The sequence below is a fragment of the Setaria viridis genome, chromosome 3 (genome assembly GCF_005286985.2).
Source record: "Setaria viridis chromosome 3, Setaria_viridis_v4.0, whole genome shotgun sequence".
Classification (NCBI taxonomy): Eukaryota; Viridiplantae; Streptophyta; class Magnoliopsida; order Poales; family Poaceae; genus Setaria; species Setaria viridis.
This window is the reverse complement of record NC_048265.2, coordinates 45500856-45526424: the sequence shown is the minus strand read 5'-3', so window position 1 is coordinate 45526424 and position 25569 is coordinate 45500856. Positions and strand designations below refer to the sequence as shown.

The window sequence follows — 25569 nt, the reverse complement described above, 5'->3', positions numbered from 1 at the left end:
TTGCATTGAGGGATTCAAGTCTGGTTGTAGGCCATACCTATCCATTGATGGAACTGCACTTAATGAAGGTGGAATGGTCATTTAGCTTCTGCTACAGGTATAGATAAAAATAATTGGATGTATCCAATAGCCTTTGGATTCATAGATTCAGAGACTAAAGATAATTGGGTTTGATTTATGAGTCAGCTCAGTAAAGCAATACGGAATGCTTCCCCTGGCCATCTGTACATATGCTTGTAAAGGTTTGGAAAATGCAGTTAAGCAAGTATCCCCTTAAGCTGAACATAGGGGATGCTTTAGACACTTGATGCAGAACTTCATCAAGAAGTATTCTGGTGACACATTTGGACAGATGTATCCTGCTGCAAGAGCATATAGAACTGTTGTTTTTGATCATCACATGAAAAAAAATTTGGATGCAAATTCTAAAGTGGAGAAGTACCTAGCTCAGTACCATCACCTGAAGTGGATGAGGTGTGCTTTCAACCTAGCCATCAAATGTGATTATATAACAAATAATATTACTGAGATGTTTAATAACTGGGTAAAAGATTATAAAGACCTGCCTGTTACAGAGCTAGCTGACAAGATAAGGGAGATTATAATGGTACTATAGGATAAGAGAAGAAGGATGGGAGAAAGGTTTCATGGATGGTTATTACCAACTTTACGGCTTCAGCTAAGGGCAAGGACTAGAGGATTAGGACACCTGAGAGTTGTCGATTCTGCTAGATTTTCTGTAGAAGTTTGGGATAACAGTAGAGATAACCATGTGAGGGATGTTGTCAAATTATTGGACAGAACCTACACTTATGAGGAGTGGCAACACACAGGTAAACCATGTGAATATGCCTTGGCTTTTCTGACGACACAAAAGCAGGTCACATTCAATGATTATGTTCAGGAGTACTTATCAGTTCAAAGGTTTATAGCAGCATATCAAGGAGTGATTGAACCAATGACTGATAGAAGTCGGTGGTCTAAGGTCGACCTTGGCTATGTCTTAGGGGCACCTCTTGGGAAAAGGGGAGTAGGAAAACAGAGAAAGAATAGGATCAAAAGCTTCCTGGAGGGGGGTAGCAGGAAAGGGAAAGTAGGAAAGGATAATGAGGAAGAGAAAGACACAGAAAGGGAAAGGAGAAGATAACGATTAGAGGCCCAATGACATGCTGAAGATGTGGATTCAAGGGTTGTAGACAGGCTAGCTACAAATGCCCACTAAATGGCACAAAAAATAAGCTGAGGAAGCCTAAGAAAAATAAAATAAAGCAGTTGAGAATTGATTCTACACCTGTGAAGTCCAACAACACAAGGGATCCACTACTAGAAGATAGCCCTAGGTGCTCACAAGAAGGTAATGATGCTCCTTCTTGTGCTAAAATTGCTTCGTATCATTGTTTACAACTTTACCTAATCTATTTTTATTTTTATATGCAGGCATCTAGAGATTCTTAGGGGAGAAGGCACTTCCAATCAGAGCACTGCAGCACCTCCTGCTACTCCAAGCACACCAACAGCTTCAGTTAAGACTGCTGGCAAGACTGCTACTAAAAAGATTACTCCAAAGAAGAGGAAAAGGAACCTGGAAGACTGCTACTAAAACCCTCTCTTTTATATCATGAAAGTGCTCTATTTTGTTGAGCCATCTAAATTGTGTGATGACTCTGCTATTTTGTTCAGCCATCTAAACTATGTGATGACTGCTATTTCAAATTATGGTCTGTATGCTAAATGGTTGCATCCTGAACCTTGCAACGAAGTTGACTGAATTTGTGAACTCATTATGAATGAATGAACCATGATATTGTTGGGTGTAAAATTAATTCTCAATGTTTCATGTCAATCGGACTGCAGCACATGAATTTTGGCAGGGGCGACACTAGGACCTGGTCTGCCGTGGCACTCATCCTGTCAGTACTCGAGAACAGCTTCGAACAGCCTTATCTGGAACGTGAGCACTTAGGAAAGGTGTAAGGGGTAAGATTGTCATTTCACGTGGGTATGTATGGGAGAGAGAATTAAAATGGATTGGAAACAGCATAGTGGCAAGAAAAACAAGGTTGCAGGCGTTATTATTGGCAAATCGGCGAAGCCATTGTTGGCGGTGGCAAATCGGCGAAGCCAAACGTTCGAACTGGCAAATAGGCAAAAAGCTCACCGAGGGGAGGGGGATAGGGTTTCACAAGCAGTAGATCCGTAGATGGCGGAAGAAAAAAATGGGGGTGGAGGGCAGACCAAAGGCGTAGGGAGGAGCGAGGAAGACCCATCAGGCAGAGTAAGGGCGTGTTTGGGACTGCTCCGCTCCAAGCTTTGAAGCTCCGCTCCAGATTTATCTTGCCAAACACCTCCAGCTCCACTAGCACAACTCCAGAAAAAAGGTAGATCTAGGGGCCAACTCCAAGGTGCTCTGAAAACACTAGTTTCAAACCTTCTCTTGGAGTTGGGTGGAAATTACCCACCAATGCCACTGGTTACACATACCGTTTCACGGAGGAAAAAAAGATCGAGGTTTTCCTCCCCCCGCGCGCCTGTTTCTCTTATGTCACCGCCGCCTCCCCTCCCTCACGAACTCCTCCGTTCCACCCGCTGGCTCCCAGGGGCACTCTGCCTCCGCGACATCGCGGACGTCGCTGTCGCTGTCCACCAACATCATCGCGCGAGCAGTCCTTGTAGGGGCAGTAGGTCGTCTTGGCCCTCAACAGCATGGCCTCGCACAATGCGACGCCCCACTACTCAAAGACCTCCCGGGGCAGAATGCCTTCACAGAGCTCCGGGTCTAGCGCGCCGCTCCTCGGGGCACCGGATGTCAGCAATCCGCTCTTGGATCTTGGCACCGACGTAGCGCACCAGGCAGCCACCGCAGAGGGCGTGCACGCAGCCCCGACCAGCGCGGTGCGCGTCCGACAGCGGCACTGCGTCCATGCAGATATTGCAAAAGATGAGCAACGTCGCGGCGGCGGTGGCGAGGGGCGTTGACAGCCGGGACGACAACGAGGTGTAGGAGCACTCACCTTTGTTCTGAGCCGAGGATGCCAGAGTTGCTGCGGCATTATATCATCGAATATCGGGAAGAGCTCATCGTCATCGTCGTTTCGCCCGTGGGCAAGGATGGAGAAGTAGAAGTCATTGACCTCGCCCACGAGGCCCGCGCTGGAGGACCCGGCTGCCATTTCGTGCGAGGCTAGCGGCAGCCGGGAAGGCGGTTCCGTTCGCACGCTGAGAGGCCAAGGACAGAGCAAGAAGGCCTCCAAGGCAGCCAAGAAGAATGAAGAAAAGGATGTGGCTGGAAAAAAAAACCACCCAAGGGCAAGAGTGGCTATTCCCACTAGTTCCTACAATTCCTGGAGCTGGATTTGTATCCGGTAGCCAAACAGGTACATAGCTCCTTATTTTTCTGGAGTTGGTGGAGTGGAGCTAAAAAAGATGGAGTTGGTGGAGTGGAGCTGCTTTTTTTTAGCGGAGTAGTCTCAAACAGGCCCTAAAAAAGGTATGATGATGTTTTTTTCTCCCTTTTGGTTTTTTAGCCGTAGAGATAGTGCATTATGCGTCCATCTCTAATAATTCTCCAAAACACAAATTGCATATGGATCCACTACATTAGTCTTATGAGCATTTAGTTGTTTGCATTTTCTGGCTTTAGTTTGAATTAATCAGAATTCAATATTGTCCAAAATTTTGACAACTCCTCTCAATTTGTGCTCTTGCATGTGTATATGTGCTATTTGTTCTTATCCGTGTGTATATACGAGAGCGATTCGTTGCATGTGCATTGCCTTTTCTTCTAGGTTTCATATCATCATTACTAATGTGCTACTTTGATTGATCTTCCAAGATGTAGATATTGGATTGATTTACTGCAATCTACTACTTCTACTTAAAAAGATGGAGTTGGTGTCTTTGTGCTCCCATCCATGGGCTCCCGGTTGGACAGTTCTAACCGCTAGCGTAAAACAACGCTACAAATATTGATGAAGGAAAATTTCAGAGCAGGCGTTTTGTGAAAACGCCTCAAAAAGTGCATTCTAAGACATACTCATGGCACTTTCTAATACTTCAGCAGCCGATTCTGCTAATACTACCTCGAAACATATTTGGGGGCAGTTTACTCAAACGCCTAGACGACCCTTTTGAGACGTTTTACAGAAATGGCCTTCCTTCAAAGCATTTTACCGAAGACACATGCTAGGGAGAATGTGTCTTCTAGTTGTGTTCAACGGACCGGAAAAGGACATCAGGACATATCATCCATGACATCCATATGCTAGCGAGTCCATTGGAGTTCACCCCGGCTGGCGGTTGAAAGAGACGCCGCCATCAGAGGTCTCGCTTGCCCTTGACCTGTCATCAGCAGCAAAACTTGACGGCCCTGCCATGAATGCTGGCAGTGGCAGATGAGGGGTCTCCACATCCCTAGACTGCAGGGCCCTCATCGCCTCTGCGATCGATGGCCGTTGGGTTGGGTCTGGGTGTGCGCACCAGAGCCCCACGAGTAGCGCACCCTTCATCTGTCCCCGATCAACCGCCGTGGATTCCTCCCTGAGAGCCACATCCGCTGCTTCAAGGATGGCTTCACCATTGTTCTTGCCCCATACCCATAACAGCAACGGGGTGACCATAGTTTGATGGTCTACAACAGCTGGACGCCGTCCTGAAACGATCTCCAGCAAAACAATGCCAAAGCGGTAGACATCCGACTCTCTGCTCCGCTTCCTCGTCGTGACAAAGTCTGGGTCCACATACCCTGGTGTTCCAGCTATGTTACATGTCGTCTTCAACTCGATCTCATGGTCAATAAACCTTGCCAAGCCAAAGTCACCTAACTTGGCAACGTACCGTGAGTCCAGTAATATGTTGCTGGACTTGATGTCGCCATGCAACACGCAGGAGCTGCAATCTTCGTGGAGATACTGTAGGGCGCGGTCTAGGTTGAGGATGATCTTGTACCTATGCATCAACAAAAAGTGCGACCGATGAACCAAATAATATTCTTACAATTGAAATCCTCCCAGATAATGATAGAAAAAACAATGTGAAATACGGAGTAGTAAGGCCCCGTTTGGAGACAGGGACTAAAGTTTAGTCCCTGTCACATCGAATATTTAGATACTAATTAGGAGTATTAAATATAGATTAATTATAAAACCAAGTGCATAAATAAAGGCTAAATCTATTAAGCCTAATTAGTCCATGATTTGACCATGTAATGCTATAGTAAATATGTGCTAATCATGGATTAATTAGACTTAATAGCTAGATTCGTCTCACGAATTAGCCATGATTTATGCAATTAGTTTTATAATTAGTTCACGTTTAGTCTTCTAATTGGTATCCAAACATCCAATGTGATCCGAACTAAACAATTAGTCCATGGATCCAAATACCGCTGAGGTGATCTTCGATCATATCAACATACCTCATGGTCCACAACAGCCAACTCCGCCCCCCATGTAATTAGTTTTATAATTAGTTCACGTTTAGTCTTCTAATTTAGTCTTCTAATTGGTATCCAAACATCCAATGTGATCCGAACTAAACAATTAGGCCCTGTTTGGCATGGCTCCAACTCCGGGTGGAGCTGCTCCACTCCTGAACTCCACACGGAGCCAGCTCCGCTCCAAAACTCCAGAACAAAAATGGGGTGTTTGGCTAGATGGGTGCTCTCAACTCCAAAAAAGATCGATTTCAGTGTGGATTGCCATTGTTGCCCCCTAATTAAGGTCCCACTTGTCATCCTCTCTATCCCATCTTCTTCTTCCCCTTTTTCCACTACACTGTGCTGCACACAGGAGACCCTCCACGGGCGGCGGGGTGGGTGGCGGGCTGGGCGGCAACGGGCGGCGGGGTGGGCGGCGGGGTCGACGGCGGGCGGCGACGGGCGATGACGGGCGGCGGGCGGCGACAGGCGGCGGGCGGCGGGTGTGGCGACGGGCGGCGACGGGCGATGACGGGCGGCGGGCGGCGACAGGCGACGACAGGCGGCGGGCGGCGACGGGCGACGGGTGCGGCGACGGGCGGCGACGGGTGGCGGGCGGTGACGGGCGATGACGGGCGGCGGGCGGCGACAGGTGACGACAGGCGGCGGGCGGCGACGGGCGACGGGTGCGGCGACGGGCGGCGACGGGCGGCGGGCGGTGACGGGCGACGACGTGCGACGACAGGCGGCGGGCGGCGACGGGCGGCGGGCGATGACGTGCGACGACAGGCGGCGACGGGCGACGGGCGCGGCGGCGGGCGACGACGGGCGGCGGGTGGCGATGGGTAGCGGGTGGCGGGTGGCGACGGGCGACGGGGGCGGCGGCGGGCCGCGGCGGGCGGCGACGGGCGGTGACAGGTGGCGAGGCCGGCCGGCCACGGGGGCAGCGACGGGCGGGGCTCTGGCGGCGAGTGGGGCTCGAGAGAATAGAAGGGAGAATAGAATGAAACGTTTTTTGTGTAACCAATGGCATTGGTGGGTAATTACCCACCAACTCCACGAGGAGGTTCAAAAGAGAGGTTTCTGGAGCAACAAAAGAGGTGCTCCAAAACTCCACCTCCATTTGCACTACAGCTCTATGGAGTTGGCAACTCCATGGAGTTTTGGAGTTGGGGTGTTTGGCTGAATTTTTTGATGGAGTTGTTGAAGTTTAGGAGTGGAGCCGTGCCAAACAGGGCCATAGTCCATGGATCCAAACACCGCTGAGGTGATCTTCGATCATATCAACATACCTCATGGTCCACGACAGCCAACTCCGCCCCCCATGCAAATGTTCATCAAGATTACCTTCGGTGACAAGCTCGTAAACGAGCAACAAGCGGTGCTTCTTCCCATCATTGCACCAGCCTACTAGCTCAACAAGGTTGCGGTGTCTGACTTGACTGATGACCTCAATCTCATCCTCAAAAGCTCTCATGCCGATACTAGACGATGTTCCTCGCTTGAACCTTTTTACTGCCACCGATCGGCTTGGATTTGCCAGCTCTCCTCTGTAAACACAAGCATAGCCTCCCTCGCCGAGCTTCCGTTCCTCTGCAAAGTTGCGCGTCGCCTCGGCCAGCTCATGGTAACTGAAACATCTGGCAACATGGGCTGGAGTCTCGTACCCTGTATTGTTCTTTCTTCTGGATCGTCGCCATAGATACACAAAACCGGCGATGACTGCTACCACAACCGCTGCTCCTGTTATTATAACAACAATCTTCCAAAGACTAATCTTGGAGAACGGCGAAGGAGAAGAAGGTGCAGGTGCACGGGGGCCATCCAAGGTGGAGTTGAACGACCAGGCCAGTACCCGGTGTAACTCCGACGACACACCGGTAGCCGCTGAGAAGCCGATGGCCACTACGCTAGGCAAAACTTTCCTCAGGTCGATAATGGAATCCACATGGTAGCTCACGTTACCAATCTGGAGACCAGCAGCGAGGCGCTGCGTGCTGTTTTGGTAGCTGATCTGGCACGTGATCACCAGGCCGGATGTCAGGTTCCTGCCTGGCACTTTGGTGTTGGTATACGCCATGGAGATGAGGGAGTTGACGTCGATGCCGATGTGGTTGTCGCTGTTGTCGTAGCCGGTGTTAAAGTAGGTGTCGAACTCCACCGCCACGGCCCGGTTATCCCCCGTCGCGTTGGTGGTGTCCAAATTGAACAGGCCGAGGCCGCCGCCGCTGCCTGAGGCAGGAATGATCGACGGGTAGTGCCCGAGGAAGAAAGCCATGCCGTCGCCGCTGCTGTGGTTGGTGTCTGGCAAGATTTGGAAGGAGAAAACGGTGGTGAAACTGGTGAGCTCACCGGTGATCTCGTCCCAAATGGCTACCGCTTCCGAGTAGGACGCCCGCCCTACGCTGTTCTCCGAGCCTTTTCTCGTCAGCTCGATCACTTTGTCCTCCATGCGGGTGTCGCCCTGTAAGCTTAAGTTTCCAGCCTTGTACCCACTGCTGGGTTGGGAGAAATCGAAGTCGAAGGAGACAGAGATTGCCTGAGGTACGTAGTAGAGGGTTGACAGCAGCATGTGGCACAGCAAAAATTGGGGTATGGTCATTGCTACCGGCTGTTGTATTTCTGTGGGTCGAGTTGTAGCGTGCTAAACACATGTGTCAGCCCTGTGGACATATATGCACGAAATGGTGGTGTTCTCACTATTTGGCAATGTATGTATGTCCATGGCCTCGGGAGTATCTGTTTCCATTATATATTCATATAATGATTGCTATCTCTCTTGTTTCTAGGAGAATTTAAATGCAAATTGTTGCTTTTGCAAGGGGAAAAATAAAGCTTAATTATAGAATAATGATTCCGTTTCAGCACAGTAATGGTTGGTTAAAGGTTCTTTACAACGAAATGAATTAAGCCTAGCTTATCCTCGCAAAAAAAAGAAGAAGAATTAAGCCTAGCTTGTAAAGATGAACAGAGGGAGTATCATCTGAATGTTTTTATTACCTATGTCGGTATCCTTCGGGACCAATGTAAAAAACAGCAAATAAATATGAAAAGAAAAACAATAATGGATACAACCAAAAGAACAAACTGCAACACCAAATGCAATGTAGTTATTATATTACTAATGCGAACCTGTTGTGTCTTGAAATATATGGAGCCTACCATTAAGGAATTGAATAATACACATTAGCACCTTCTATTTTGAAGGATCAAGTTTTCCTGATTTTACTAGGAGAAGCAGCAGCATAAGCCAAGCAGTACAGCTCCATGTATCCAGAAAACACGGAAAACTACAATTTGTACATCCTGAACAGATCATTTGCAGCTAATCGTGCTTCTTCCGCACCTTAAGCTTCGGGGTCTCCGGAATTCGATTTGGCGATATGGATGGAAATAAACATGCGTGGCCATCTCTGTGCTCGCTTAAGGAGCGAAATGTCGTTCGGGTGGAAAAACATATTCCATCCTCAACAAAAAATCTCGATTGTTTTTGACCCGGGATTAAAGAGGCTTTAATCACAAGTTTAAATTTAGACACCTTCATTCCCGGTTGGTAACAGAGTCCCCATGAGTTACTACAAAAGAATTGCATCCCCGACTCAGTCAGATATGCTGAGTAGGTGAGATGGTAAGGAATCTACAGGAGAGGCTTGGGCTCGCACAGCGCACGCGCATATTTCTCGAGAAAAATCACACGGCTTGCGACGTGCGCGTATGAGGGAGCCTTCCGGGAATTTCTAATATTTTTTGACGCAAAACCCTTTAGTCCCGGTTGGTATTAGGTGTGCCACCCGGGACTAAAGGTCGGGACGAATTATTAGTTCCGGTTGGGAAAATCGAGATTTATGAATTTCCCAACTTAAACGGTCGGAATCTGGTTTATTGATTGATGTAAAGTTTCTTCTTCCATCGGCAAGTTCGACGTAGTTATTCCATCCATCTTCGTTGCATCGTCCTTTTCCGTGTCGTTTTCTACATAACAATGACTCCGGTGGTTAATGACTACAAGATACTACAACATGTCAAATGCTGATCATTCTGATAATTGAATAAATATGCACGTACCTTTTTGTCTTAAAAATCAACTTATTTGTTTGAATCATTATTAATCAAAAGCTAAACAAATCAAAGGACACAAAAAGGTACTGATGACACTATACATAAACACAGAACCACTACTGGAAACTGTTTTTGAAAGGTACAGGAAAATTTATGTTCGTCAGGTTTGAAAGTTTTTTCCCTGTCCACAGAACCTGACAGAGAATATCGTTCAAACCGCCAGGAAAAAAATTCCCTGTCAGCATCCAGCCACCAAAATAATCTCATTTTCTACCGACAGGGAAATTGAACTTCAAGCAGCATTAAATAGAATTTAATTTGATACAGATGCCACATTTCAATAATACAATGATCATTTAAATTTGCTTCTCATACACACCAGAGTGGACACACATCTATCGTTACATTATAGCATATACAATCATGGCAATCCAAATGTTTGGCCATTGTATGAGTTTGAGTAGCAAACACTGTCCTAGCTAGTTGAACTAGAAAATATTTCTGCACAATAAAGATGCATTAAGGTACACATGAATCTGACAGCAGAATCGGCTATAGAGAAACAACAGAATCTATTCTAGACACTCTGCTTGCTGGAAACTGACCACTTCAATCAAACATTCATAGGAAAACCTCCAAACTCATGCACAATATGTGTAAGAGATTGCAAAACCAGTAAACCACTCTACTGAACACAATTAGCATATAATACACCAGCTGCTAAATAAAGGCTTGGATTTGAGATGCTACCTTCAGGTAGAAAATGTCGACCTGAGCCCTTCTTGGCAAACATCTTGGTGCCAACACCAGAGATATCATTGCCTACAGTCAGAAACTTGAGCTCATTGTTTGCTCCACGGAATGATCTACAGCAAGAGGTAGTATTTTCCATGTAAGATAATAAAGCAGGTACAGAACATAAATATGGAAATTTCAGAAACTGATGCTGCATCAGAAGCAAAACATAATGCTCTACAACAAGAGGAGATCGAATAATTGAAAATATTGAAATTATATAAGGCAACCCACACTTGCCTTGTTGTAGAGCATTACAGCTGCACCCACCTGACAGTTACAAGAGTGGGTTGGAAATTCTCCAGTAACTGTATATCGGATACATATCATAAGTTCAAAACTGATATGAATAATTGAAATGAGATACAGAATGATGTTTGTCCAGAATATTTTTGTTGGATAATATCCGGATAGTGTGTCGATTGAATATCTCATTGGGATAGTTGTATCCTAATTCGCTACAATTTTTTTTCTCAGATATACAAGAGCTACATATCATTGCAATAAGAGAAGGGAAGTTAGGCCAAAATAGCCATACAACCATTCACTACAATTTATTAAGCTCCACGTGAGTTTTATCCCATTTTGATACAATTATATATTTTTCCTTACCAAAAATTCGCTTACCTTTTTATAATGTACAATTCTAACTTCATAAATATTCTAATAAACTAAAAGCAAATAAAATGAAAAATTGCGATTTGAACTTCATAAATATTCTAATTAATAATCACTAAAATATTATGTAAATGATACGAAATAATGCCAGATTGGGCTGCCCAACCTGGCCTTGGTCCATTGCGCAATTCACTCAAAGTGTCCAATCTCGGGAAGGCCCAGCCCACCACAGCCTCCATAAACATACATGCATAAGCCCCACCACAGCTCTGCGCCTAACCCTAGGTCCATTGCATCTCCACCAGTTGAAAGCTACGGCGGCTTCATTGGAAGCAAGCTCCTCAACAAAAAAAAAAAAACAGTTGGAAGCACGGCCAGCACCCTCCGCCATGAACATGAAGCACAGCTGCTCCGGGGAGGACTTCCCCGATGAAGCCCGCTACGTGCACCATCTCAAGATCGACGACTTCGCCGTCACCAAGGATGCCCTCCGGGACAACAAGGGTTATTGCATCAAGTCCAGGTGCAGCGTCGATGGCCACGAGTGGGAGATCCGTTTCTACCCTGCGCACTGGCACCTGGGCTACGCGTACTTGGTGGCGCTCGAGCTCGCCTTCCTCGGCGGCGGAGCACCCTCGCGCGGCGTGTCGGCGACCCTGACCGGCCGCCTTGTAGAATACATGGGCTGTAATCTCCGGCCATTATCAGCGATCCTGCCCGCGCAGAAAGTATTCCAGGGTGCCTCGGATTCCCCTCTTCTATTATACATTGGAACCGGGGAAGCCAAAGATGTTCAACCAGCAGCAGGTTGGTTGATTGTGGAATGCACCATCAGCGTGCTCAGAGACAAGGAAGCCGTCGGCACGCCGCCTGCCTCCGACCTGCACCGGCACCTCGGCGAGCTCCTGCGGAGCGAGGCCGGGGCGGACGTCACGTTCTCCGTGTCCGGCAAGTCCTTCGCCGCGCACAAGAACATACTAGCAGCAAGGTCTCCTGTTTTCAAGGCCGAGTTCTTTGGGGATATGGAGGAGAAGACCTCCCAACGTGTTGAAATCAAGGACATGGAACCAAGAGTTTTCGAGGCCGTGCTCCGGTTCATCTACACCGACATGGTGCCTGCTGAACTTGATGATAATAAGCAGCCAGAGGCTACGGCGGCGGGAACCGTGATGGCTCAGCATCTGCTCGTCGCCGCCGACAGGTATGGACTTGACAGGCTTAAGGTGATCTGCGAGCAGAGGCTTGCTCTAGGTATTGACATCGATACCGCAGCATCGACATTAGCGCTAGCAGAGCGGCACAACTGCTCAGGCCTCAAAGCTAAGTGTATCGAGTTCATAGCTGGAACTTCAGCTGAAAATCTTGATGCTGTCTTGGCGACAGAAGGGTACAGACATCTGGAGGCGAGCAGCCCCTCGGTCCTGACTGAGCTTCTCAAGGTTGCCAATCGACGAAAGAGTAGGTCGACATATTTTTAATATGAGCATATGACTAGCATGGGTATTATGTCCATCTTTTAACTTTCCCAAACATAACGTATATCCATCTGCTATCTTGCACGTATTTGTATATGTGCGCTACTTGTTCTTATCATGTGTAGGGCTGACAGAAATTTGTCACGCAAGAATTGCAGTTTCCTAGGTTTATTAAATATATTTATATTTGCTATCTTGTAAAATATTATTTGGTCGATGTACTGCATTCTGATGGAGTTCGTGTCTTTGTGCTCCCCAATATTCCATGGTTCCTATTTCATAACATGAGCATGCCATAAGGCTTGTACTAAGAAAACATGGTAATGGAGAGAGTGTAGAAGCGACATTTTTTATGGAAATAGTAGGGGTTACCCCCCCCCCCCCTACTGGTTATATATTAATAAGCAAAGAGGTTTACAAAGAGCAAGAGAAAGGAGGGATTACACAAACTGATATAGCCAGTGCACAATCACAGAAAAATAGCTATTTTGTGCCCCATGGATAACCATGGTAAATTCATGTTTAAAAACAGCTGCACAATTTGTTCTTATCATGCGTAGGTCTGACAGAAATTTGCCACGAAAGCATTGCCTTTTTCTAGGTTCATATATGTATCACAGTTACTAATGTTCTACTTTGATTGATCTTCAAAGATGTAGAATATTATTGGGTGTTGGGTTGATGTACTGCATTTTGCTACTCTATTTTAAAACAAAGATGGAGTTGGTGTCTTTGTGCTCTCCCCAATCTGCTACTCTATTTCATAACCACAAAGAAGTTTTTTTGGAGGTGTAACAGTAATTTACATGAAAAATAATTCCCACATGCTATCCACTTCCCGCTCACTACACAAGCATGCCCTAAGGCTTGTACTAAGAAAACATGGGTAACAGAGAGAGTGGACAAGCTGACATTTTTATGGAAATAGTAGGCATTAGAGTATTATTAAAATTCATACTTTCCAGTTGAAAATTGGACGCTAATTAGCTTATTTAGCACACCAATAGTTAAAAAAACACAGACAAACACGAACATTGTTCCGGCCCGTCTTGGCTCATGAATGAATGTGGATCCATGACTTCTCTTCTACCTTGCCTTTGCCCACTTCCGAATTGCTGGGATGCCGAAGATTAGTATGAAGGACCGGAAATATTGCATCCCACGAACAATCTGGTAAAGCACCACTTCCTGTAGCGACGGTTTCCGGCTTCTTCCAATTATGGGAAGGGTTAATACAGAATCGATGCCTTCCGATGCCTTAAGGAGCCCACCAAATCCGAGAATAAACATCCAGACAATGATCACAATCGGAATCATATGCGGCTTTCTGGAAGCAGCACCAGGTACAGCCCCAAGGCCAAAGCGGCCACCAGGCTTCTTCCAGAATTCATCATAAAGGTGTATGCAGCATTCATAAGGAACAAGCGGCTCTGGAGGCTCCCAGCAGGCACCCCGGCATAGAGCTGGAGCGAGGTTGCGAATAAAGAGCAGATAAATGCCAGAGTGTTGGAGAGGATAAACGCATCAAAAGCGTAGCTCCCGGCAAGCACTGGTGTGCCGGCGACACCACCAACGTCGCCGGCTGATCGATCGGTAGCCTCCAGGCAATGTAAATGCTGATGCAAATGTCACAGTCGCAATGAGCACAGAGAAAATGGCCATGACTTGCGCTGAAGCTGTTAGATCCTCCGATATCTTGTCCTCGCCTCCTTTAAATTTGGGGTTGATCAAATTGTGTTTTTCATGGAAGAGATCGCCACGACTTTGACCATATGGGGCTGCCAATGTTAATAGTTATTTTCGTATGTGTATTCTTGGATCCTGCAAGAATTAATGTGTATATACATAAATACACATACATATACATACACTCATATAGCTAGTATAACATGCATACTCCCTCCGTTCCCAATTATAGCCTGTTTTGGCTAGTATCAAAGTGCATAGTAAAAACTATGTGTTAAAATGACCTACAATTTGGAACGGAAGAATCCATACATAATAAGCCTTTACAGGCATTGTGCTCCACGAAAGATCAATAGGCGTCATGGCTTCCTCATTCGGTACATCCAAACGTACGTGTGGGTTCCAAATAAGGGGTCCAAAGATGACCTGATCTCCAGCATGGACAGCTCGGTGCAGCGCAGTGTCCCCGTTCTTGTCCTGCACATTCAGGATCGATGACAACTCCGGCATTCCGCACACGTAGTTCACCACAGATCTGAGCTGCTTCTCTATAGATGGCAACGGGCATATTACCCGCAGGTAGAGGAATTATAAACCCGCACCCGCAAGGCAAACCCTGTGCCCGCACCCGCGCCCGCAACTATAGATGGCAACGGGTACAAATTACTCGTGTGCCCGCGGGTAAAAACCTGTTAGAGCGAGGATACGGGTGCCATTTTGTACCCACGGGCATGGGTGCGGGTTTGATTTTATGCTCGCGGGTATAAAAATACCATACCTGTGCCCGCAAACTTGTGAACCCGCCTGACATGTGGGCCACCAGCACAAGTATATAAAAAAAATTTCTAGGGTTCCATGAGTCCCTCCCGCTCCCGCCGCACACCAGGACCTTATCCTCATTCCTCCGGTCCTCTCCTCCCCCGCACGGCCGCACCGCACCACGCCCGCGAATCCCACCGGCCCTCGCTCCCCCCGCCGCCAGCCTGCCACCGCTCCCCGCCATTGCTCCCCTCGCCGCCACTGCTCTCCCTGTCGTGAGGTCCCCGCCGTCCACCCTCGGCGTCCGCAAATCTCACTCCCGCCGGCCTTCGCTCCCCCCGCCACCACCGCTCCTCCCGCCCTTGCTCCCCCCACCGCGAGGTCCTCGCCGGCCGCTGGCCGCCGCCGCCCTCGGCGGCTCGGCCATCGAATCCCTCCGCGAGGTCCCCCCCCCTCCGCTGCCGCAAGGTCCCCCGCCACCACTCCGCCCAGCACCCGGCCACCTCCTCACCGCCACACGGTCCGCCGCCATCTAGCATCTGGCTGGCGGGTACGTGTGTGCCTGCAGGTACACTTCGCCCGCGAGTGACGGGCGCGGGTTTAAGTTCGTACCCGTCACGGGTCGCGGGTGCAAGTACGGGCACAGGGTTTGCCTCGTGGTGCGGGTAATGTGCCCGTTGCCATCTATACCCGTGACCCGTGACGGGTACGAACTTAAATTCACGCCCGTCACTCGCGGGCGAAGTGTACCCGCAGGCACCCACGTACCCGCCAGCCAGATGCTAGATGGCGGTGGACCGTGTGGCGGCGAGGAGGTGGCCGGGCGCTGGGCGGAGCGGTGGCGGGGGACCTCGGGGCGGCAGAGGGGGGAGACCTCGCGGACGGATTCGATGGCCGAGCCGCCGAGGGCGGTGGCGGCCGGCGGGGACCTTGCGGGGGGACCACGACGTAACTGCTCAATGTTCCATGTGTTGTTGAGGATGTTGCCATTGTCGTCCTTCAATCGGTAGGCGCCTGGTCGGATCACTAGGCCACCGTGTACGGTTCTTCTTGTTCTTCTTGCCTCTCTATGTGGAAGGGCCCTCGTCCTGGACTTCACGCTTGGTCTTGCCCTTGTCCCGACCGCCGCTGAAGACCGTCCCGACTGCCTCCTCGCTGGAGGCATGGTTTGTGGTGATGTCAAGCAGGTCGCGGGTGGTCCGAGGCTTGACGCAGCCGAGCTTGTGGACCAAGGATTTGCAGGTCATCCCGGAGAGGAACGCGCTAACGACGTCAGGGAGGGAGTTGCATTGCCTCGAGAACCTGTGGATGTAATCCCGCAGGGACTCGTTGGGCTCCTGTTTGCAACTCTTGAGGTCCCAGGAGTTCCCAGGGCGGACGTAGGTCCCTTGAAAGTTCCCTATGAAGACCTTCTTGAGGTCCGCCCAGTCGTGGATGCTGTTGGGTGGAAGGAATTCGAGCCAAGCTCAAACGAACTCCCCTACACAGATGGGGAGGTATTGCGTGATGAAGTAATCATAATCTGCGGCGATGGCTCAACAGGCGAGCCAGAAGTCTTCCAACCATACACCGGGGTTCGTCTCCCTAGTATACTTGGCAATGTTGGTGGGCGGTCGAAAGCGCTGGGGAATGGCGCTTTTTGATACGACGACCAAAGGCCCGCAGTCCCGGTCTGTTCGGGCTGGGACTCCGGTCGCCGTTCCGGTCGCTCAGTCGACCATCACACCTAGGGTGCACCTCCTCGTGTTCCTCATCGGACCGTTCGTGGCCCGTGCCGCCCGCGCTCACCGACAGTTGGCGCCATCCGTGGGGAAGACGTCGTGCATTCGCGTTTTTGCAGGTCATCAGATGGCACCAACTGTCGGTGCAAAATCTGGCCGACTAGTAAATATTGTAGTTTTGCCATGCGTTAGATCGGATATGACCTAGCACACAATGACACAAGATGTATACTGGTTCGGGCCACGGACCCTACGTCCAGTCGGGGTCAGTCGGTCGACTATATTCTTGAGCCCAGGTGCTCAAAGTTTGCAATGGGGGTACAAACGAGAAAGGGATGAGAGAGTGTGTCCGAGACCTGGTCGAGCTCTGGTCCGAGTGGGAGAGAGTGACCGAGGGCTTAGACGTGTGCTATATGTTCGAGAGTGTGGAGTATGCAGGAGTGATGAAGCCTGAGAGAGCCCGAGTCAGTTCAGATGAGGAAGGCCCATCCCCTTTTATAGTACAAGGGGATGGCCTTACAACTCAGAGAGAGGGGGGGGAGAGAGCGCGGGCGCTGCCTAGTCTTGTCGAGGCCCACGTCGTTGGGTACGGTATGGCCGTCATCCTCGGTCCCTGTTCACCTCGTCAGGCCACTCCGTTGCAGCGGGTAGGTTGCGGCGGCACGGTGTGGGGCGTGTGTAGGGTGTGGTGCGGTACGGTTCCTTGTATGGTAGTTGACCTGGACGCTTCTTCTTATCCATCCACCTGCTCCCTGGGCCCACACCGAACGGGCGTCCCCGGTCGATCGTTCTAGTTGGCCCTGACCGTGTTGGTCGAGGGGAGTGGTGTGGTTGATACGACGCTTCCCCGATCGGGGGAACTCGGTCGGGTAGGATTGCGGTCCGACCCCGACTGGACCCTTCTGGTCGGGCCGCCGACCAGGCATCCTGGTCGGAGGAGTCGGTTAGTGGACAGATCTGGGTCTCGGCCAGCGTTGTGTTGATGGCCGACCCAGGTGCGCGTCACCGCCACGCCTCTTGTTGGACCAAGCGCAGCAGGAAGGCGTCCCATTAGGGATCCTAGGTCTATGGACCCGTCACTCAAGTTTTGGCAAAACTTTGTCATGCCCAAGTTTTGGCAAGCAACCAATCAGTCTCTACATATTTCCCCAACTTGATTTCTACATCATTTATTTCAAATTAGACCTCAACACTTGTTATTGTAATAGCATCACATGGTGGGTGGGGCTGCAAGGACATGTAGTAGCGATAATAACTGAGAGATGGTCGTGGAGGCCATTATCGCGGATCAGGTCGGAGCTCGACGAGCCGCCGCCATTTGTGGGGTATGCAGCCTATGGCAGGAGGGTGACTGAGCTAGCAGCGCAACCGGCAGGCATCGTGGTGTCGGCGTGGCTACTGCTGTGCGTGTCCGCAGCCACCGACGCATGCGTGGTATGTGTGCTAATGTTGGTTCGTTATTCATGACGCGTGCGTGGTGCGCGTGCTTCCCCATGACGACGAGGACACCAAGAGCAGCGACAAACAACAGCGTGCGGGCACAGTCGGAGTTTTGAGTTCTGGCACAGGACACCACTGGACAAGGAGAGAGAGGGAGGCAGGCGCAGGTGGTGGATCAGGGGAGGAAGGCAGGTGCTGGTGGTGGACTGGTGGTGTGGCGAAGGAGGAAGGGCCGCGACGTGGGCGAGGAAGAAAGACCGGATTGTGTTTTCATCAAGAACGTGACGGTTGGAAGAAGCAGGCGTTAACTTCAACGTTATTAGCTAAAGATAAAAATTTGATCCTCCCATATTGTTGGGAGGGAATTAACCGTTGAAAAGAAGAGAGAAGAGATGCTGGAGAACCCGATTCAGCAGGCTCCGTGAAGTCCCACCTCAGACACAACAGCTGCCGTGCTGGCCCGTCCAGCTCAGCTCAGACGGCAGAGTAAGGCCTGGTTTGGTTCACTGACTTATTTTTAAGCATCCGTCACATCGAATGTTTAGATATTAATTCGGAGTATTAAATGTAGACTATTTACAAAACCGATTACATAAGTGGAGGCTAAACGGCGAGACGAATCTATTAAGCATAATTAGTCCATGATTTGACAATGTGTTGCTACAGTAAACATTTGCTAATGATGGATTAATTAGGCTTAATAGATTCGTCTCGCCGTTTAGCCTCCACTTATGTAATGGGTTTTGTAATAGTCTACGTTTAATACCTCTAATTAATATCTAAACATTCGATGTGACACGTGCTAAAAATAAGAAAAAGAACCCAACGTCACCTAAGAAAGCCGGGTCCAGCAGTCGGGCCCCTCATGCTTCCCGAGAGAGAGAAACAGAGAGAGAAAGGGCCCACCACCTTCCCCCTCCGCCTCAGTGAGTCTGCGCGCGATCTCTTTCCTCTCCGCCGCATCCGATCTCGATCCCCCCGACGCGGCGTCCTCCGGTCAGCGCCGCCGCCCTCCTCCCTTCTCCGGCCGCCATCTCGCCGTCGCCGCCATGGTTAGCACCCCCGCCCCTCTCCCCTCCCCTTCTTCTTCCTCTCCTCTCCCCCAGCCACCCACTTCCAACCCCTCGGAGCGGCGACCTCTGGAGCCGACCAAATCTGGCTCTCGCTCCGTTGCGGCCAGCCCGCGGTTCGGCGGTGCGATCGGAGCCGCATACGGCCCTCCCGGATGGGTACGTCGATCTGTAGGAGGGTTTAGCCTCGGACCTAGTGGCTAGTTGTTGGCGCGGCCGGTGGGCGAAATTGCAGGGTTGCCTTAGGTAAATCCGGGCGAAGAGTAAGGGAGATGGTGCTGAATAATGGTGGGGCCACCCGTGCTGGGCAGTAGGCTGTAGCAGTGTAGCTCCTTTCCGTTTGCTAAATTTATTCATAGTTCGGCACTATGTGTGATCCAGATACAGCTTGGGCACAAGGGGACCTTGGTCAATTTCGCTCGAGCTGACTCTGTAGTGGTGGATTGTCAGTCTGAATTGCAGTGGAAACGAATACTGTTGCAACTTGGAAAAGTTTGATTCACATTCACATGCTTGATACTTGAATTCGGATCGAGTGACACAATTTATTTGTTTTTCCTAGCATTGATCATGTATTCAGTTGATTTATGACCATAAAATTTTCTGATGAACATTAATGCCCTGCATATAGAGATTCTAGCTCTTAATCTTCTTCCAATGTGGAAGTATTGGGTACGGGTTTTTCGTGATGTACCATAGGGCTAATGGAATTCTATGGGTATATGAAATCAGAATTATATCATTGGAGCATTCAAGCCACCATGTGACATCTCGATTACATTCTCTGATGGAAGGACCAGGAAGCAGGTACAGTTCTTGATAACCTCATGTTGCTGCCAGTTGGGTTTCAAACTTGAGTTCTGCTTACAGCTTACAAACGGTTGGTTTCTGATGTTGTCATTTCAAAGGTTTCAATTAAGAAGGACAATGGGAAGACAGCAATGGTCCCGGTTTTCCAGAGCCTGGAAACAATATCTGGAGAAGTATGATTTCCCTGTTTCCTTATTCTTATCTACCTTGCTTGGGTTGAGCCTAGTATTCAGTTCAGGTGTAATGGCTTTCAGGTATCAATAGCACCAGTCCCAGGTAAAAGGATTGAACACATGGGTGTCAAGATTGAGTTGCTGGGCCAAATAGGTATGCTATCTTACCCTTGGCTGCTGCTTGTTCTGTCGGTTCCTGCAGCAAGTTAATTACGAAGCAAGTAAACAACAGTTTTGCTTCTGGAGATGCCATCGACACTGTTACTCAATTCCACTGCTGCTTAGGTTATGTGAAGACGGATAGTTATCTTTGTTTGATGTCTTCACGAACAACTAGTTTCTTTTTATTGATTTATTGCATTTTGTCATGCTATTAAGATGTTCTTATGATTCTTCACACTAACTATAGTGCATATCCATTTTTGCTATGTTGCTCTAAGATGGTTGTTGTTTCTGATTTTTTTTTTCTGCACCCACTGGTTACTGTTATATTTATTGTTGCTGAAATGTTGCGCTATACAGTTTTGTTTACATGGCCAGTTACAATCTCCAATTGTAATTGATATATTCCGCATTAAACGCCAACTTCATGCTCTGCATGAATATGACTTATGTCCTGGATAAATATAAAATTTCCACTGTCAATTTAAGAAATTATTCCCTTCTACTGTTTCTACTTTTGGTCCTCCTAGATCCTGATATTTACGATGGGTGACTATTTCTTTACAGAGCTGTATTTTGACCGAGGGAACTTCTATGACTTCACTTCATTAGGTGAGCTTCTGGTGCATGATATGCCAGTACCTCCTACAGTGGATTTGTGCAATGTCTGGACTTGTCTTTAATATTAGAAGTCTGAGAACATTGGCTAGTTAGTAATTATTAATATAATGATATGCAAGCCCTGCCTGTTTGAGAAAGAAAAAGTTAATAATCATTATCCCTGCTGAATTCTCTTTTTGTCATCCTTAGTTTCCCAGCATGATAGTATTCAAATTTTACCATACCATTATCTTGGTATGTTATTCAAATGGTTAAACCTGCGATTTGTTAATAAAAAGAATAAAGCAAAGTGTAGCTTTATGGATCAAGGTTTACGAAGACAACATGAAAAACAAACGAAAACCACTGAGCCTGGTATTACCATTTACCAGGCCTCGCCTTAACCTCATGGAATAAGTCTCAGTCAGTAAACACCCCAAGGAAGACCAAGAACACACGTAACAGAAAGGCATTATAAATGCAAGCTCGAAACTAAAACCAAAATACACAACTGTTCTAATTGCTCTTTCTTTAAAAAAATTGTGGTTTGTTGTACCATATTTGGCTATTTTTATACTTATCAACTCAGATGTCAGTTCCCCTTACTGTTTGCCTACTCTTTTCTTTTAGTTAGACTGCCGATGTAAAATAAATCACCTGGCTAGACTAGAAGCATATGTTAGTAACTAAGTTGTGCCAATAGGATCTCCTGAACTTGTTGTTCTGCTAGTAATGAGTTGGTCAAGTTATTATTACTTATGGTTTCTCTTCATACACATTATTATGATGAGAAGCTATTATAACTTGAAATGCACTGTTCAACTGTGCAGTACGTGAGTTAGATGTTCCTGGTGAAATCTATGAACGAAAGACATATCCATTTGAGTTTTCGACTGTTGAAATGCCATATGAGTCTTACAATGGGACAAATGTCAGACTGAGGTAAGAAAATGCTATGATTTAGATCAGCACTCTTATTATGTTTGTTTTGCATATTTAAATTTTTACTGCCATTATAGTTCTAAATTTCGGTTCTGCGAAAACTCCTTGGTCATGGTTTATATTCGCGCACAGCTTGAAATGTTGAATTTAATTGTACTTGCAAATTGGCTCTGGGTAAATACTGTTAATCACTTAAATTCAGTTTTATAAATTTAGATTGAATATTTCAATGCCAAGATTTATTTTCACAGTACCCACAGGAAGACCAGTTACTAGTAGGATTGGGATTTGCAACCTTGTGTCACAATTTCTGATATCTTATTTTTATTGTATGAATTGGAATACATGGAAGCTTCAAATAAATATGATGTTTACGACATCTTTAACTGCCTTTATAGGCTTGGCATAGGATTATATCATTTCTGTAGTTGGGAATACAGTTTGCCTCTCTGTATGATAAGGATGCATGATTAGCTCACTGTTTTAGCACATATATCTTCCTGTGAAAGATTTTAGGCTATAACAAAGTACAAGTATAACCTTCTCTCATTATTTTAGCCACTAAATTTGAGAGTAAACTGTCATATTTCCTAAATTCTTGCATTTCCATTTGGCTTGAGCAAAATCAATGGTCAATCAAATGTTAACCATAACGTGTGCACTTGAGCGCATCTTACGGCATTTCACTTGTTTGAAATGTCATGCAAGTTCATGATAAGACTGAAATATTCATATGCTGGTTAACATATATAGTAAAGCACCCGTAAAGAACAATAATGTACCCTTGATGCGCTTTCAGGTACATTTTGAAGGTGACTATTGGCAGAAACTATGTTGGGAATATAGTGGAATACCGGGATTTCTGTGTAAGTTGATAACCACCATTATATTTATACTACCTACATGAAAGCTATAGAACCATAGATTTTATAGTATTTTGGAACAATTTCACCAGATTTTTTATATATTTATCACTGTACTCCATTCAATTTTTCCATCATTGACATGAACTAACCCATTTGAGACAATAGATTTTTTTTAATTTTCATGTGTTCCATCAGATTGCATAGTTAATTTTTTCAGAATAATGATCCGTTTTCCTACTTTTCTGGCAGGTACGAAACTACTCTCCTGTCCCTACAATCAATAACAGTATTAAGGTGAGTTCTTAATTTCTTTACTAACGGAAGCTATTTTTAATTTGATGCTTGTAAGATACTTTAATAACTTAGGTTATAACTTAACTGTGTCATATTATACTGGTAGTCTCTCAAATTGACATTGTAGATGCCTTTGTCCTTAGCAATGTTGACCAAATTTCTCTTCAGAGTTCATGTTAGCTTACCTTGCCACAGCAGGTTCTAGAAACCCGTGAAGCCTGGCCCCTCTTTTTTCATGAAAACTGAAAAATCTGGCCAGTTTGATTTCCATAAAATGGAATAGGTCATGGTTTAATGGACACCTTTATCCCCATTGCTTAAGAATGGATACTTTTTTTTATTTTGACATGATCCAGGTATTGAACCTTGAAATATCAGTTTTGATAGTTTGTAAACAAGGAAAGAGAAAAAATTAGCTCATTTTCACTAGCCACCCACGGGTCCTTCCTTTTATGCGGAAAAAACAGGTCATGAACTGTACTGATCTGATATTCTACCACCAGTCTGACATAATTAAAGTTTAGATACGAAGGTGAAGAGAAAATGTTTGGATGTCCAAAGAAAAGCCTTGGGAGTGTCCTGACCCTCCGTACCACTCTTAGATAGTAATATTCCAAATACACTTGTTCATTCTGAGGGTTGTGTCATATAACTCAAATGAGCTTATATTCTTGGGGAAATAATGTTTTTTGTTGTGTTTGTTCTAAAAAAAGAATGTTGTGTTGATGGTTTTCATTTAATAAGCTGATTGCACCAAAATATATATATTAAATAGCCTTGATGTGATGGAGTTTATTAGAGTTACTTCACAACCTTTTTTTTTATGACATGTCCTGGAGAGCAAGTTAAATAATTTATTTTCCTCGCACTCTATTCAGCTATATACTTAATTGCATGCCTTTTGCTATTTAATGTGATTAAACTAAGAATGATCTTTCTAAAAGATAGATGGTCGTGCATTTGATTATGAAATTCATGTTACTGAATTTTCCTTTTCAGATGGAAGTAGGAATTGAGGATTGCTTACATATTGAGTTTGAGTACAGCAAAAGCAAGTAAGATCATAGGCATATGCCTATCTTTTGTCTTTTCCGATAAGCTTCTCTCTATGGAAACCTGCATATCATTCACTTTTTTGCATTTTCCAGGTACCATCTCAATGATGTGATTATTGGGAAGATATATTTCCTTCTTGTCAGAATAAAGATAAAAAATATGGAGCTGGAGATTCGGCGTAGGGAGTCAACAGGATCCGGCTCTAACACATATGTTGAAACTGAGACTCTTGCTAAGTTTGAGCTGATGGATGGTGCTCCTGTCAGAGGTATGGTTTTCCACTTTACAGTGCAGTGAGTGTTTGCTTCGTTGCTGTAAAGCATTCATGTCCATTCATTGAGCTCATGGCTGCACTCTTTCTCACCTGTAGCTTTCAACACCTCAAAAGTTTAAAGCAATAATGTGCCTAAACATTAAGGAATTAACTTGTTAGCAATTTTAAACCTATGTGAAACACTGACAGAACCCAGTTCATTTGAGTTAACTGCTGGTGCTCATGGGAATTCTAAATTGCCGTGGCCACTGATAACTCCAAGCTGCTCAATTAGCTTTTTTTAAAATAAAAAAAAACTAGCAGTCCCTTGTATGCCTTTTGTCTTTTTGCGCGAACCATAGAAGTTGGTCTGGTCTGCATTTGAACTAGGACTAGCTGTATGGATGCTCATCATGGCAAAAGGATCATGATGCATAAAGTGACACCTTTTCTTCAGATCGACACCTATGGTTGGAAGCCTGAATCTGGTCAGATGTGGTTCCTGCTTACCTGCTTTGCCCATGTAGGAAAACCATTTGGTGAGCTGGGAGTGGACTGAATCATGGTCCATCCTTGAATGAGACATGGACGGAACCAGGATCCACCCGAATCCCATCCTATCGAAGCTAGGCCCATAGCATTTTTCAAGGATGTTGGTGGTGTTTCCCAGCATAGCTAATCGAATTGTGTTTGCAGGTGAATCTATTCCAGTGAGGCTGTTCCTGACGCCTTATGAGCTGACCCCGACTTACCGCAACATTAACAACAAATTCAGCGTCAAGTACTACCTGAACCTGGTCCTTGTGGACGAGGAGGATCGGAGGTACTTCAAGCAGCAGGAGATCACAATGTACCGTCTCCTAGAATCTGCCCCGTCTTCTTAGATCCTGGGGCCCGGAGCAGCATGATGTTCACGTCTCAGGTTTTGTATAATGGAGCATGAGGTTAGAGCGATGTCGTGTTTACCTGTATATAACTCCAGAAGAGCGCCCGTCAGTTTGACTGCTGCTATGGCCATGCAATTTGCACTGTCGTGTTGTTTATGTTCCTTTTTTTTTACCCACTCCTTACCTTGCTTATGGCACAACCGTGGTTAGCTGGGGGTGCTAGTGAATCACCTGCCTATTTATTTACCGTTCTTGTGAGGCGTCTGCAAATCATGTTTAATTTGTCGATATTTTTCTGTGGGATGTTAGTTTAGTCTGACAGCAATGTAGAATGTACTATGTTTTCGTAAGTCAAAGTGTCAAATAATGTAGATTTTACTTGGAGCGTCCTGTTAGATGGTAGATTATTTGTGGTTTTCATAATGTAACATGCAAATTCTACTTGTTTTATGCCATTCTCAAGCTGTTCATTAGCAATCTGTTCATGAAG

At 46.7% G+C, this 25569-nt stretch overlaps 3 protein-coding genes and 1 pseudogene across 3 annotated transcripts; 2 read left to right on the top strand and 2 right to left on the bottom strand.

Annotated features, from left to right (window-relative positions):
- Positions 1 to 2537: 2537 nt before the first annotated feature.
- Positions 2538 to 3170, bottom strand: LOC140222296 (uncharacterized; annotated as a pseudogene).
- Positions 3171 to 4007: 837 nt separating this feature from the next.
- Positions 4008 to 8094, bottom strand: LOC117849341 (L-type lectin-domain containing receptor kinase IX.1). Its single transcript, XM_034730888.2, has 2 exons — positions 6706 to 8094; positions 4008 to 4944 (listed from the first exon to the last, which is right to left on the bottom strand). The coding sequence occupies exons 1-2, from the start codon at positions 8013 to 8015 to the stop codon at positions 4281 to 4283; spliced, it is 1974 nt and encodes a 657-aa protein (XP_034586779.1). The 5' UTR covers positions 8016 to 8094; the 3' UTR covers positions 4008 to 4280.
- A 3158-nt stretch (positions 8095 to 11252) lies between these two features.
- LOC117849339 (BTB/POZ and MATH domain-containing protein 1) lies at positions 11253 to 12638 on the top strand. Its single transcript, XM_034730887.2, has one exon. The coding sequence runs from the start codon at positions 11275 to 11277 to the stop codon at positions 12361 to 12363; it is 1089 nt and encodes a 362-aa protein (XP_034586778.1). The 5' UTR covers positions 11253 to 11274; the 3' UTR covers positions 12364 to 12638.
- A 6220-nt stretch (positions 12639 to 18858) lies between these two features.
- Positions 18859 to 25556, top strand: LOC117849669 (vacuolar protein sorting-associated protein 26B). Its single transcript, XM_034731305.2, has 11 exons — positions 18859 to 19018; positions 19769 to 19843; positions 19945 to 20019; positions 20101 to 20173; positions 20749 to 20793; positions 21612 to 21723; positions 22523 to 22589; positions 22839 to 22883; positions 23883 to 23938; positions 24032 to 24207; positions 24889 to 25556. Exons 1-11 carry the CDS (start codon positions 19016 to 19018, stop codon positions 25074 to 25076), a joined length of 915 nt encoding a protein of 304 aa, XP_034587196.1. The 5' UTR covers positions 18859 to 19015; the 3' UTR covers positions 25077 to 25556.
- The last annotated feature ends 13 nt before the right edge of the window (positions 25557 to 25569 follow it).